Source organism: Vitis vinifera, chromosome 2 (genome assembly GCF_030704535.1).
Source record: "Vitis vinifera cultivar Pinot Noir 40024 chromosome 2, ASM3070453v1".
Lineage (NCBI taxonomy): Eukaryota > Viridiplantae > Streptophyta > Magnoliopsida > Vitales > Vitaceae > Vitis > Vitis vinifera.
In genome coordinates this window covers 5,688,054-5,702,587 of record NC_081806.1, presented here as the reverse complement: position 1 = coordinate 5,702,587, position 14,534 = coordinate 5,688,054, and the positions used below count along the sequence as shown (strand labels likewise).

Genomic DNA, 14,534 nt, shown 5'->3' with positions numbered 1-14,534 from the left:
TATTCCTTAATTGTGCACTAACCCTCTCTCTTGATAGTGCATGATGACTTATTGTCGAGGTACGTACCCACTTTCCATCTGATTATTGTCTATGCATATTCGAACTCTCATACGTGCATGATCACTTTGGGTATTCATCGATTTACTTATCAATTGCCATGATTGCTTCACTTTATTAGTAGAGACTCGTTTTTAGGGACTTAGAAGGGTATTACGGTTTTTTACCGTACCTTCCTGATAAGTAACCTGACCTTCGAACCCGATCCGGTTTTTCGTAGACCACCTTTTCTAAAATAAGGAGTCACACTTAGGGTTTTTCTTTCTTATTTTGTTTACCTTTTGATTCGACTCATGGTAGCTTAGCTTTAAAGGCGTATCAACAAAATTTATACCTTGAATACTATTACTAAAGTAGCCAAGCTACTATAGCATAGTGGTTCTAGGATCATTCACTGGGAAGGGTTTTCGCAAACACAAGTGATGTTCAAATTAGGAAAATAGGTGATTTTCTTATGGATGTTAGCTTTAAAAGAAGATGTAAATGTTTTAGAAAGATTTAAACTAATCTAAGCTAACATTAAAGACTAAAATGAAAGGGTGTAAAAACAAGTTTCTCAAAGATAGGATAGCTATGCTTTGGCTCTTATGCAAATTGGAAATCTCAGGATAGGCTCCTCGCGTTGGGGTTGCAACTATGGTGATGCTTGCTTCCCGAACCGGTATGGATTTAGCAAATCAAGTTTTAATCCTTTAAAATGGCAAAACAGATGGTAGTGAATTTCATCAATGGTTATTCACCTTAGACTTCCTTTGAATGGCTCGTAAGAGATAACTAATGGTCTAAAGCCAAAAGCTTACCAAATATTGGCAACTCAAAGTCATTCCAAGTGATAAACTCACCTTTCAATGGCCATTGAAATTGGTTCTAACGGATTAATGCAAAACTTGGAATTGAAAACCTCACCTTCCAATAGCTCGTAGGAGATAACTAATGGATAGAAATCCAAAAGCTTATCAAGTATTGGCCGTTGGAAGTTGTCAAAAGGAAATAAAAACCAAACTTTGCATTAATGAACCATTAATGAAAAACGACTACCTTACCTTTCGGGTGCGAGAAATTTCCATGGGATTGCATCCAAGCTATCACATAACATCCATACTTTAAGAAACTAAAAGTTTTAGCCAATCATCCTCTGAGGAAAAGCCCTCAGAGGCTGTTTGGCTACTAAGAAAATAGAAATGGGGAAGAACAGGAGAAGAGAGAAAAACAGAGCAAGGCTCTGTATATTCTATATATTGATCGATGATAAATTACAACGGATGCAAGGGAATATATATAGAGAATTTTTTCCAATCCTTCCTAGCTAAGAAATCTTATGATTCGTGGATTACAAGGAGAAGAATGGAAATTTATACAAAAATATCTAAAAGAAAAGATCTCGTGTGGAGTCGGCAGAAACAGGGGAAAATTCGCACGTTGGAGTTCCAATTTCGCACGTTGATTTGAGGTGTGCGAAATTCTCGCACAGTGGACTGAGGAATTCGCACCTTGAACAGTGGTGTGCGAAATTGTCCCTCAGCTTGATGCAGTTATCTTCCAAAAGCCATATCTTTCTCAATTCAGCTTCAAATCGTACATGGTTTGAACCGTTGGATTCTTGACTTTCTGAGCTTTGAAATGGTATATAGCATGTAGAAAATGGACTTCGGGAAGTGCTCCAAAAGTGCCAAAGAAGACTGCAGCTGCTGTCCTCTGTTTTCCTCTTTGCTTCTTTTAGCTTCTCTTTGCTTCTCTTTGCTTTTCTCCTTTTGTTGGCTTGCTTTGGTGTAGCTAAAACCTTGCTTTAACTTGTCCAAGTAGTTCCTCCATCATTTGGCATGCTTGAATTGATTCATAAGCTGATATAAACATGTAAACTTGCCACAAAATGGTTAAAACCAATTACTAAGGACCTTAATGAATTAATTGGGTTAAATGAATATGATTACTACACAAAGGTGCTTAAAATCATTATAATTAGGTCTACAAAATAGCACTTTTTGGTAGTAATCACCTTTTTAAAAATAAAACAAAAATAAGTGGCGACTCCAAGTCATTTTTCCTAATCAATAAAGATCATTTTTTCAAATAAAAATCAAGCTCGCCATCGAGTGAGAAACGCATGAGCCGAAATGCGGGGTTCACAATTACTCTTTCTAAAAAACAGACCCTTAATCTTTTTCTTATTATCCTCTTAAAAATTAATCTTTTTATTTATTAATTTGAAAAACAATGAATTTAAATTAATTTTCAAGATAAAGCTCAAGGGTAAAAGAAATTCAAGTATATAAAATAACATTATGAAAAACACCTTTTGGTATATTTCAAAAAAAAAAAAAAAGGAAAAATAGCAACTCAATTATTCAAAATTCGTGTATTTTTATTAATTTGAAAATATTTTTATCCAATATATTTTTTAGAACGCCTTTTTTGTTTGCGTAAAAAAATGGACTTACCGAAAACTCTTTGTTTTTTTTTTTTTTTTTTTTTTAACGTCGTTCTCCGAACACAGAAAAACCTTATCTGCGATGACTTTTTCTTTCAATATTGATTATAAAAAGAAAAAAAAAATTGGAATCCTTGCGAAAAGAATGATTCGGCGAATGAGATTGAAAGAGAAAGAGAGAGAGGGATGGGCTGGGATCATGCGCTGGAGATTGAAGGCCTCCCATTTTCCATATAAGGCAAAGATAAGTGACAAATTTTAAAATTTTTTATTTTGAAAAATATTATTTAATTATTTTTTATAAAAATATTCACTATCATTTACTATTTATAATTCAATTCAACTAATAAATTAAAACAGAAATTTTATTCTACCATAAATATTATTTTAAGTCAATTAAATAAGAATTAAAAATTAAATTTCTCTTAATTTCATATTGAAAATTAATTTAGATTAATTGGTTTTGAAAATAAGAAATTAATTGATTTTTCCTTCTTTTTTTCTTTTTATTAAGATTTAAAAAAAATTAACAAATTTAATTTAGGAAAATTTGATGTAATATTTTCCTAAATATAAACTAAAAGTCTACAATTTGTTATTACCTTGTAACAAGATTAAGATTACAAATTCTTTAAAATGATCCCTTAGGTGAGTAAAAGCAAGAGAGTAAATGGTGTTTGTTTTTTTACTTAATTTTAAATAAAACCTTAATGCTTAATAGTGTTAAATATTAAGTTGTTTATTTTTATAGTATTTTATTTTATTAAGTATTAAAAAGTAAAGAAAAACCAATATATTATATTTTTTTATTTTGAAAAAGTTACATATTTTGGTTTTTTCTATTTAGTAAAAATTTTATAATAAATTATAAAAAAAATAGAAAAACAAACAACTTAAATTCTAAAAACAAATTATTTTCAACAAAAAGTCAAAAAAACAAACACCATCTTAAGTTTATTTTGAAATTGTTGTCATCCAACAAAAATTGTGGTTTCTTTATAAATTAAAAATCATAATTCTAAAATATATTTCTAAATACTTACCCAAGCTACTATTTTAAGATGTTGTTTCTAAACTTCTAAAGCCTCAAATACAAGTCACAGCCTCTAGCAATTTTCTTTTTCCTTTTTTCTTTTTTTTTTAAAAAAAAAAGGATAAAGGCATGTGGCAAGAAGGAGGTAATTTTGAATATTTTTTTAAAAGTGAACCTAATCCCGTATTTTAATAGCCATGAGGGTCACTTTAAACCTGAACTCTATATCATTTGGATGCTAAAAATTTTGATTTTCTTTCGAAAAGTTTTATGCCCTTGATTGATGAAACTTGTAGCCTAATTGATAAAAGTCAAAGATTAGTTTTATCCAATTAATAGAATACTATAAATAAATGTTCAATACACGTGATGTGTTTAGAAGACAACTTATAAAGTCTCCATAAAAAATGCAAATGTCAAAAGCCGTGGATGTAGTCAATCAAAAAATAAATTAACTAATTATGAAAAGTAATTAAGTACATAAACTTACCTCAACATAGATGCTACATCACCAATTCTTCTCAAATCTTAAGATAGAATTTAAGAATTGAAGAATATCTTCATAGAGTAATGTGATATCATCAATTTATGCAATTATATGCATATTATAAAGAACAAACTCTAATGGTAGAGTCTAGCCAATTAAGAACATGGATTTTTTAATTTTAAAATAATTGAAAAAGCAAGATCCACACTTGAGTGCTCTTATAGGCTTTACTTGCCATGTTTTAGCTCACCATGTAATTTTGTGTTTTCTTCACTCAATTTCAAGTATGTTTTCTTGTAACAAAATTTACATGCCTATGTGATGATTTTGTATTCCCATTATGCTTACCAATATGTCCTTATACATACCTAACATGTCAATTACCTGCTTGATGCAACTGAACTTTTGAAGTCAAAAAATCTCATGGAAGTATGTAGATCCGTACTAATAATATTTAGAACAAAATTGTCAACCTATATGTTAGATCAAGGTTTAGTTAATCTTAGTTTTAATGTTTATAAAATAATATTTAAAACTAATGATATCATTTTAAGTGTGATTAGGTAACAACATTTTCAAAGTGACAATTACAAAGATATATCAAACCAAATGAAATCAAGAAAAAGGAAAAAAAATATCTTAAGAAGAAGGTTCACCAAGATCATATTGTATAGGGTTGCTTTATTTGTTAATATATTAGGATTATAATGCACTACCTTTTTCATTTATGCATCTAACACTCCTAAGTTCATTTCGTGTTAAATTGACTTTATATTTTTTTTTTTCATAAATTGGACGAAAATTTGTTTTAAGGAAAAACCTAAATTTTAATTTGATTAAAATCTTTCTAAAAGGTTTTTCAAAAATTAAGGAGTTAATAGTTGGAGTTTCTTGGCCTCATTTTAATCTCAATACTTACATTTTCTTCAAGCTTGCTGAGGTACAAGGGAACCAATTAAGCCAGATAGGCTTAACTAGTTGAGGGGAGTCAAATCTCTTTATAAGGTCTAAAAGGTTGTTCTTAACCAATTAAGGTAGAGTCTCAATTAATCAAGAGCTGATTGAACTGGTTGATCGATTGATTAAGCTTTTATGGTCTAATGGTCACTTGCAATTCCTTAATGACTAGTTGGTTCAATTGGTTGGTTGGTCAATCCCAACGGTGTCTAATGGCTATTTTTAGTTTTCAACTCCTATTTAAAGACACTAAACTTAATGTATTGTTGGGCAAAGATTTTCAAATCTTAATTGAATTTTCTGTGAGTCTTAAAAAAGATACTTGAGTGTATTTTGTTCTAAAACTCATATTTCATCTTAGTGCATTTTTCAATCTTAGCTTAAATTATATTCTTTAAGTCAATTGATAAACTATGATTTTATTCTCATTAAATTATAAACCTTGTGAGGATTACCTAGAATTGAACTTTTTAGGAAGCTCAAGAGTAGCAAATCTCTTGAGAGGATCCATTGGAGCTATAATTCAAGGGTGATAATTTGAAGACGTTCTTTTTACAAGTCTTATTGTTATAAGGGTTCCTTAATATCATAATCTAAGTATAAAGTTTAAAAGTTTATATTAGAAGCTTTGTTAGCAAAACCTTTAATCAATTAGAGCTTGAGGAAAGTGAACGTAGATCGATTGTGATTTGCATTTCTCTATCTTTTCTCTTTGTATTTAATATGCAGTTATTTTTATTATATTTATTATATTATTGCATATATATGTTACTTATATTCTCAACTATTTAAATATGAAAAAAGATCAATACCCAAAATACTCTCCCTCATATTCTCTCGGGTGATTACTTTAGATTGATTAGTATGTAATTTTAACTCTATATCAAACTAATCTAGCTCACTAACAATTTTTACTAGTAATGGCACAAGAAACCAAAAAAAAAAAAGCCCATAATAAAAAACTATTCAAACTATTCCTCACCCACTATTCAAAACTTATTCCTCACCAACCACACCAACATGACAGAAACTATTTAGATTTTTATATTTATTATTATTAGCAATTATACATGTGACCTGCATACACTCGAGCAACATTACCAATGAAAAGCAAATTTGTGAAGCACAATTGTAATCAAAAGTAATAAGAAAAATACCAACAACTCACATAAATAAGATCAAAAGCTAACATCCAATCAATAATCCTTCAATAATAATGTCAAAAACTAATATTCAATCAATAATCCCTTCAAAAATAATGAATCTCACTTCACTTTTCTCTGTCACAAAATGACAAAGGCCATAATAAGAAAGAAGACAGCATGAAGAGACATGAGATGACTGGCTATATTCAAAGATTGAAATATCGGTTTTTACGGATATATCGGTACTTCAATTTTACGGATATATCGGAAATATCGGAGAAATATCGGTGGATATTTTTTCATAAATATCGGTGGAGTGAAAATTATTTAAAATTAATAGGAATGCTTGAAAAAACTTCAAAAAATGATAACATAAGTAAGAATACACATTTTAAAGTTATCTTGTAAGTGTAATTGATATATATATAATTAAGAAGAAAAATATCGTAAATAGAGATATATTGGTAGATTCGATATTTGAATTTTAAAAATAATATATATGAATTTTGAAAGTGTATAAAGTTAAAATTGAGTTAAGAAATATGAGATTGCAATAGTCCTTATACTAAGAAAGATATCGATGTAGTTTCAATATATTATTAGATGAAGGGAGTTCATCTTGTTGAAGACAGTATTTATTTTAAAATTTTTAAAATATTTTTATTAAAACATATTTTATTATATTTTAAATGAAAAATTAAATTAATTTATATAAAATATCTTATTTGAGATTTAATTTTTAAAATTTTATTAAAAATATGTGATAATAACTTTTTCTATTAATATTAATTTATTTAATAATAAAAATAAAGGTTGATAATTAATAATTATTTATATAGAGAGTGGAAAATTGTTCTCATGATTTTTTTACATATTTTATTATATTTTAAATGATAAATTAAATTAATTTATATAAAATATCTTATTTGAGATTTAATTTTTAAAATTTATTAAAAAATGTGATAACAACTTTTTTTATTAATATAAATTTATTTAATAATCCAAATAAAAGTTGAAAATTAATAATTATTTATAGAAAATTGTTCTCATGTTTTTTTTATTTTTTATTTTTTATTTTTTTATCTCCCCTAAATCTAAAAATAAAAAAAAAATAAAAAAGGCACCCACTTCTCTCTCGGGCATCAAGAACCCTTTTCTGAAGGTGTCTTCCAGCGAGAGAATCCCTAAAAAGCCCTATTTTCCTCTGCTACTCTCAAATCTCAATCCTCGCAGGTACTAATCTAATCATGTTATTATTAATTTTTTTTTTGCAACCCCCGTTTGATTCCCAAGAAAATCCATCCCCATTCGATTTCCGGGAAAATTCATCCTCGTTTGATTTCCGAGAAAATCCATTCAAAACTCCCAAAGAAAACCAAAAAAATTGCTTTTCTTTTGCTCCCTGTGTTTTCTGGATCTGTTTTAGGGGTCTCTTTGCTGTTGTGCCATTGGATTTAAATTTCACGAACCCTAAATCCACGATTTTTGAGCCAGGCTGAAAAACACAACTGCGCGGGCTGGACTGGTAGGAAATATCGCGATTTTTCTCCGATTTTTCGGTGCTTCACCGATATTTCGCCGATATATCGGCGATTTTGTCGATTTTTGGCCGATTTTTCCGTCCATCGATAATCGGTGCCGTTTATCGTTTCCATGCCGCCCGATAACCGATATTTCAACGAAATATCGGCGACATTTTCCGATTTTTCAATCCATGGCTATATTAATGTATGTATGTATGATATAGAAGCCTAAATTAGTTAAGTATCTAAGGATTTTTCAAACTAATTCAAAATCTAGAATTTTCCCACTTAAATTGAAACTTGAATTAATTATAGCACTGAATTCATCGTAAAAATTAGAAAGATTTTCATCTTCTTCCATTCTAATACTTTCAAACTTGATGGTCGACTAGTGGATTTTAGACAATTCATAACCAAAAGTGCATCTTATATATGATAAATAAAATATCTCAAACCTAAGTTTATATGTACTATTCACCTCAATGGAAATCTCCTTCCAAATTCAATAGAATTTCAAACTTGTTCTTCTTGTATTTTTAAAGAAAATTCGTATGAGCTTTTCTATGAATACTATACTTATTTAAATGCAAGAATTGTTCATGAATGATCCCATTGGTTGTAATTATATGAATCAAGAATCGAAAAAGATTAATTTTTAAATCTAATTTGCTTTGATACCAAGGAAAAATTTAATGTTCTTTCTTCATGAAACTATCAAAGGAAAATATTGAATCTATAATTTGGTTGATTAAGCCTAGATTTAAATTTTTTTTATTACCACAAATTTTTAAAAATATTTTTTATTTTTTTGAAAACAAAAAATAGAAACTATATCCAAACAAGTATTAGTTATTATGAATAATTAGTCAATTACATAATGAGTCACATGATATACATGCAAAACCACCTATAGAAAGAAAAAAAAAAGTACATAAATTTACTTGGTAGAATCACTATCTTCTCTCAAGGGCCTTCTTACTCTTTGATGGACATCTCAATTCCTTGTGGAAAGGATATAAACAACCATTAACTTTTTTAAGATCTTATTTAAGGATATCTTAGTAAGGTAATGATAAAGTGATATAATTGGTGCATCGTAAATTTACACGCTTAAGCAATATTCTCAGGTCAAGTTGAAACAAAATAAATTTGAGTATGTCTAATAATGTTTTTAGAAAACACTTGTAATATAAAAAACACTTTATAAGAGTACAATTGAAAGTGATTTTAAAAAATATTTCTAATATTTCTAACTCTTGAATGATAAAAATTTTAGGGGGTGTTTGGTACGTCGGAATAGGGAATTGAAATAAATATTTTGTTTCCATTTGTATTTCTTAGTGGATAGAAATGAATTTGATGATTCCATTTCTAGCATTTGGATGAATTTAGGAATGTAAGATTGAAATGATTATTTGTTTCCATTTCAATGTTTGATAATAATAGGAATGGAAATGAAAAAGAAATAAATTTACAATAATATCTTTTCATATAATTTAAAAAAATTTTGAGAGTTTTTTTGTTATTAAATAATAAGACTAAAAAAATATATATACTCAATAAATAAAAAATTAACCATGAAAAATCATATAACCCTAATGTACAAATATTCAATTATTATTTTTATTCAAAATTTGAATAATATGTCATGCTTAAGTAGTTATAAAATTATATTTTACCAATATATATATATATTATAATATTTAAATTCTCAAAGTTAGCAAATATTTTTTCCTATTTTCAAAAGAGGAAATAAAAGAATTCAAATTTCATTTTAAACCTTAGAAATTAGAAATTGAAATTTTTTTTTCTAAATGTCGTGGAATGTTTGATTGATTCAGTTTGCAAGAATCACTTGTTGCATAAAAGTGAATGATGAATGAGTCTCTAGCTTTGCAAAGAAAATAAACATCGAGAATCACATATTTTATATTATTCAGAACACCCCTTTAAAGTTTTAGAAATATTAAAAGTGTTTCCTAAAATAATTACTAAGAACCCATTTGGCAGTGATTTTTAAAAGTGTTTCTACCCTTAAAAACACTTTTAAGTGTTTTTGGGATGAAAATAAAGTGTTTGGCAAATTTTAAAAAACACTTTTGAAAATTTGGAAAAACACTTGAAGTGATTTTTAGAGAATCACTTGACAGGTGTTTTTAAAAAAAAAACACTTCAATTTTTTTAAAATATTCCAAAAATGCCCCCCAGTGATAAAAAAAATTATTGTTTTTAATTAGAAATTTTTTTTTTTTTTAGAAATTAATAGGTGGTCATATATTGTTTTACTTTTAAAATTATCTTTTATTCAATGTTCTTTTTTTTATTTATTGATTTAGATGTTTTTTGTAAATATTTTTTAAAATTTTAGTATAGTGATAAAAAAAATTATTATTTTTAATTAAAAAAGTCTTTTTTTTTTTAGAAATTAATAGGTAATCATATATTTTTTTAATTTTAAAATTATCTTTTATTCAATATTATTTTTTTAGTGATTTAGATGTTTTTTCATTAATAAAAAGTTTTTTTGTTTATCATAGCATTTTTTTTAATTAAAATTGTATGTCCTTTTTGGTAATTTATTAATATTAAAAGTGTTTTTATATTTATACAATTTATTATCAAAAACACTTTAGAATCATTTTTTCTGATTATCATAAAAGTGTTTTTCACAGAAACACTATAGTAGAAAATACTTCAAATAAAAACACTTTCACTAGAATCATTACCAAACGGGCTCTAAATGAGCTCTAAGTATTTAGTAAAATTTATAAAATATTTTCAAAAATTTTAAAAATCATTTAGAGTTTTTTTTTTTAAGAAATATTTAATAAATGAGTTTGAAAAAAATATTTTTAGAAAAAATACTATAATTGTTATCCAGCTAATCTACCTTATTAGCAGTTTGCTTCATAAAAATTTCTTATAAGTCTCATTTGGTTCATTTATAAATTTCTTTTTCTACTTTCCATTAGTCTCACTCCTATAATTTTAGTTGACCCACGTGTCCTGATTGTGAATATAAAATTTGGCAACTTAGTTTTAAAATAATATTAATACATTTTATTTTATACTTAAGATAAAATGCTTTTACTAACAATTTAAAATTAAATTAAATTAAGTAAAAAAAATATATTTTTGGCATTTGGAAAAAAGTGTGGCTTTTTTAATTTTTAAAATATACTAAAATATAGATAAATAACCACGTGTGAGCCCACGTCATAGTCAATTATTTTTAATTTTCAAAGAATACTTTTTAGAGTTAAACAGGGGATTATGCAGGAGAGTAATCATATGCTTTAAGTAATAATATTTCATATTTTCTGTAAGATTATATTTGTATTCTCTCTATGATCTATAGTACCAAAGATGCCACAAAAATAAGAAAGGTATATAGTAACCAAATCTAAAGTCCAAAAGTGATATGGATTTGAGCCCTTAGGGTAACGCAATTATGTAATCAGACGGTTTAGAATATTCCAAAGCCAAACTCTAAGTGGGTCCTACTTTTAGTAGTGGGCCGGAACTTCAAAGCAAGTGCCACGTGTACATCAAAAGCTCTAGAGAACCATGCAATCGACACCGCAGGCGCTCGCCTGAAACGGCAGCGACCTGAAGACCCTAGTGGAAATAATATGAAAACCCGGGGTAAATATGTAAATTAGGAGAAAAAAAACCGTAGACGTAGGCCAAAGTCCCCATATATATGTAGAGAGGGAGAGAAATACACAGTGACACATATGATATACCTCTTCTGCTCTCTTTCTCTCTCTAAAAACACCTCTCCTTCGAGCACCACCTCTGCTTCTGTTCGTTGCAAACTCTTCTGCGTCGCATTCTAGGGTTAGGGTTAGGTTTCGGTTGGAGTTCTTGTTGGTGTATCAAGAAATCGTGCAGTGGATGTTACCGGAGGTGGAATAGTTCTCAATGGCGACAGCGCCGGTGAAGTCACAGCCTCTACACAACTTCCCTTTGTCCTTCTTGAAATGGGGGAAGAACCAGATGAACAATCATCGGTGCAGGAAGCCGGTGGATGCCTCGCGGGAATCGCCACCGGATGGCCGGAAGAATGAGTCCGAGCCGGACTCTGACGGCGGGTCCAAGAACGAGTCTGATTCGGAGAACAGGAAGCTGCCTCTCGGATCGAGGACGGCGCGGAGCCGTCATGCGGTTGCTTCGCCTTCTCCGGTGGAGAAGGCGCAGAAGAATCAGGCGTTGGTGGAGAGAGAAGGCGGGGAAGTAGATGAAGGTGAAGGAGAAGAATCAGTACAGAAGCCGTGGAATTTGAGGCCTAGAAAAGCGGTTTCGAAGAGTCCGATTGAGATCGGAGTGGCGCCTAAGAATGGAGAGTTGCAGGAAGCGGTTCCTGGAGTTCCGCACAGTGAGAATCAGCCGAAATCGCTGCGACTGCGTGGTTTCGCTGAATCGCATAGCTCGGAGAAGAAGGAGAAAAGGAAGTTTTGGATCTCCCTCTCCCGAGAGGAGATTGAGGAAGACATCTTTGTGATGACTGGATCGAAGCCTGCTCGGAGACCGAAGAAGAGAGCGAAGAATGTACAGAAGCAGCTTGACGTGAGAGATCGATCACTTGCTCTGTTTTGTGGTTTTTGTTGTGCTTGATGTGCAGGTTTTGTCTGGTGATGAACAAAGATTTCCTTGTTTGTTTGCAGAACGTTTTTCCTGGATTATGGCTGGTTGGGGTTACACCGGATTCTTACCGACTTCCTGATGCTCCGGCGAAGGTCCTTTTCCTCGTTCTATCATTACAAGTTTCCGCATTTCGTTTGGAATCTTGCTAATCTTTTAAGTATGGAACTAAGAGTTTTAATCATACTTCTTGCAGAGGTAGATATGTTCTCACCAGATGATCGCCTAGTTCCAGATAAAAAGGTTTCTTGCTAAAACTTCTTTACATATATTTTGAATTATTATTGGATAAATTTATGCTGGTATTAAGAATATAATCTTCTTCTTCTTCTTCTTCTTCTTCTTCTTCTTCTTCTTCTTTTTGCAGAGGTAGATATGTTCGTTACAGGTTGTGATTTTTAAAGGTCCTAAGAAGGTGGAAAGCTTGTCCCAGCTGTTGGAGTGGTGTTTCCACAGCGACTGTGACATTGAAACCTCAGTTGGAGGTATAATGCACTGAATTATGTAAAGAGGAAAGGAAGTTATGAAAAAAGGAAAGATATCTAATTTCTTTGCTTTCATTTGTTTTGGGAATGGTGCTGGGGCATGGTTTAGTTGGGTTTATTTGTCGTAAGTAGTTTAAGATGTAAACATGAACATAAAGTCCAGTGAATAGAGAGGATTTCAATGCTTTTGGTTTTAAGGTGGTGTGATGGTTTTAGTTTATAAGAATTCTGATTTCCTAATTATTATGATATTTGACAGACTTCCCTACTGATTTGGGGGAGCAGAGTAGCAAGCAAGCATGCTTGTTTGCAAATCCTAAATCAATGCAGGAAACATTATTGGATGCACTTCATGCTTCCTCATCTGGAAGAATACTTCAATTCAGTTAGCTTCATCAAGAGGAACATTCCCTATGAGGTTGAGAGTTTCTATTTGGCTCCATCTTTCCCTTTTAATATTCGTTTTTACATTGATGGTCATTGATAATTATGATTTGCTACAAATTATTGATATTAAGAGCTGAAAGCATTCTGAATGATTTTGATGATTGGTAAGAATATATGAAGAACTAGTCATTTTCATTGTAGATGGCTGTATTATATTTAGCAGAGCTGTTTATTTGAGTAACTGTTGACTGTTCTTCAATTCGGTGGCTTTCTGTATCTTTTTCTGTTCTCTAGACAATTTTGTTTAGAAAGGTAAGTAGATTATACTGCATTATGATGGGGACAGCACACAATTGCATGCCAATCTTCTCTGTGGTGTGGGAGTTGAAAAATCTATGAAGTCTTTGTTTCATAATTAGATTAGTACCCTTAGATGCTTGAGTAAACCATTATGTTCTCTAAGAGTGACATTGGTTTTAACTGCTTTGAGTTAATAATTGTGATGGTTACTTAGAAGATATGGAGATTTACACATATCTGCATTTGAGGTTGTATGGTGCTTTCCCATTTGGACAATGTGGATGTTAGAAAATCTATCAAATTCTACTTCATGTTATGTTGTAATTGCCTTGAGGTTTTTTTGTTATTTGGACTCTTAACTTGTTTCCTTTGTACTAGCAAATGTTGCCCTTCCCTTTTTGTGATTTTGCCTTGATTTCTTCTTTTTAATTTGTTGAATGGTTGGTTATGGCCAAGCCCTAGCCTATGCCTCACCTCACCAGAACCCCTTTTCCATGCACTGTGAAGCTGCTGCCCTGCCTTATATTACCTACAGAATCTCAAGCCCCTGACCTCTTTCAGTTATCAACAGACCAGAGGTCAGTTTTAATTTTACATCATATTTTATTGGAGGAATGACATACTAGGTTGCTTAATAACAGTTTTCTTGGGTTCCTTTTACATTTTCATTAATTTGTCGTGAAACCTTTTTTGGTCATTAGCATGCCCCTTTAATTTTCATTCTTATTGATTCTGAAATTACTTTGATGTCAGGAAAAAAAAAATAGAAGGAGATTCTATATTTTTCCTTGTTTTGGGTGTTCATCAGAAGTACATCTGAAAAGAATGCTGCCTTGAAACATAACAAAATCCAGCAGTACCTCAGTGGCCTCTTGACATATTACTTTCTGGTAGTCTGGAATCCCTTCCAAATACAACCAAAGATGAAAGCTGAAAGCTGGCTGATGGACTAATGCAGATACCAAATAACAAAAATAACCATAATCATATTTCCTCCTTCAGTTGTTATCACTTATCACATTCAGCGTCCTTTAGTATGTGAGTTTCCAATTCTGGTTCTTCCAAAATCTAATCAAGGGATCTGGCT

The 14,534-nt window shown here is 30.3% G+C and overlaps 1 protein-coding gene across 3 annotated transcripts; it reads left to right on the top strand.

Annotated features, from left to right (window-relative positions):
* Positions 1 to 11,342: 11,342 nt before the first annotated feature.
* Positions 11,343 to 14,026, top strand: LOC100853295 (uncharacterized). Of its 3 annotated transcripts, none has more exons than XR_785243.3 (5): positions 11,343 to 12,200; positions 12,299 to 12,370; positions 12,472 to 12,518; positions 12,643 to 12,760; positions 13,046 to 14,026. XR_785243.3 is itself a non-coding variant. In XM_003635155.3 (4 exons), the coding sequence occupies exons 1-3, from the start codon at positions 11,556 to 11,558 to the stop codon at positions 12,475 to 12,477; spliced, it is 723 nt and encodes a 240-aa protein (XP_003635203.2). In that variant the 5' UTR covers positions 11,343 to 11,555; the 3' UTR covers positions 12,478 to 12,518; positions 12,643 to 14,026. The 3 variants fall into 3 exon arrangements, 1 of the variants encoding a protein (XP_003635203.2); XR_002029550.2 differs by having other exon boundaries at positions 13,020 to 14,026; XM_003635155.3 differs by having other exon boundaries at positions 12,643 to 14,026.
* Positions 14,027 to 14,534: the final 508 nt, after the last annotated feature.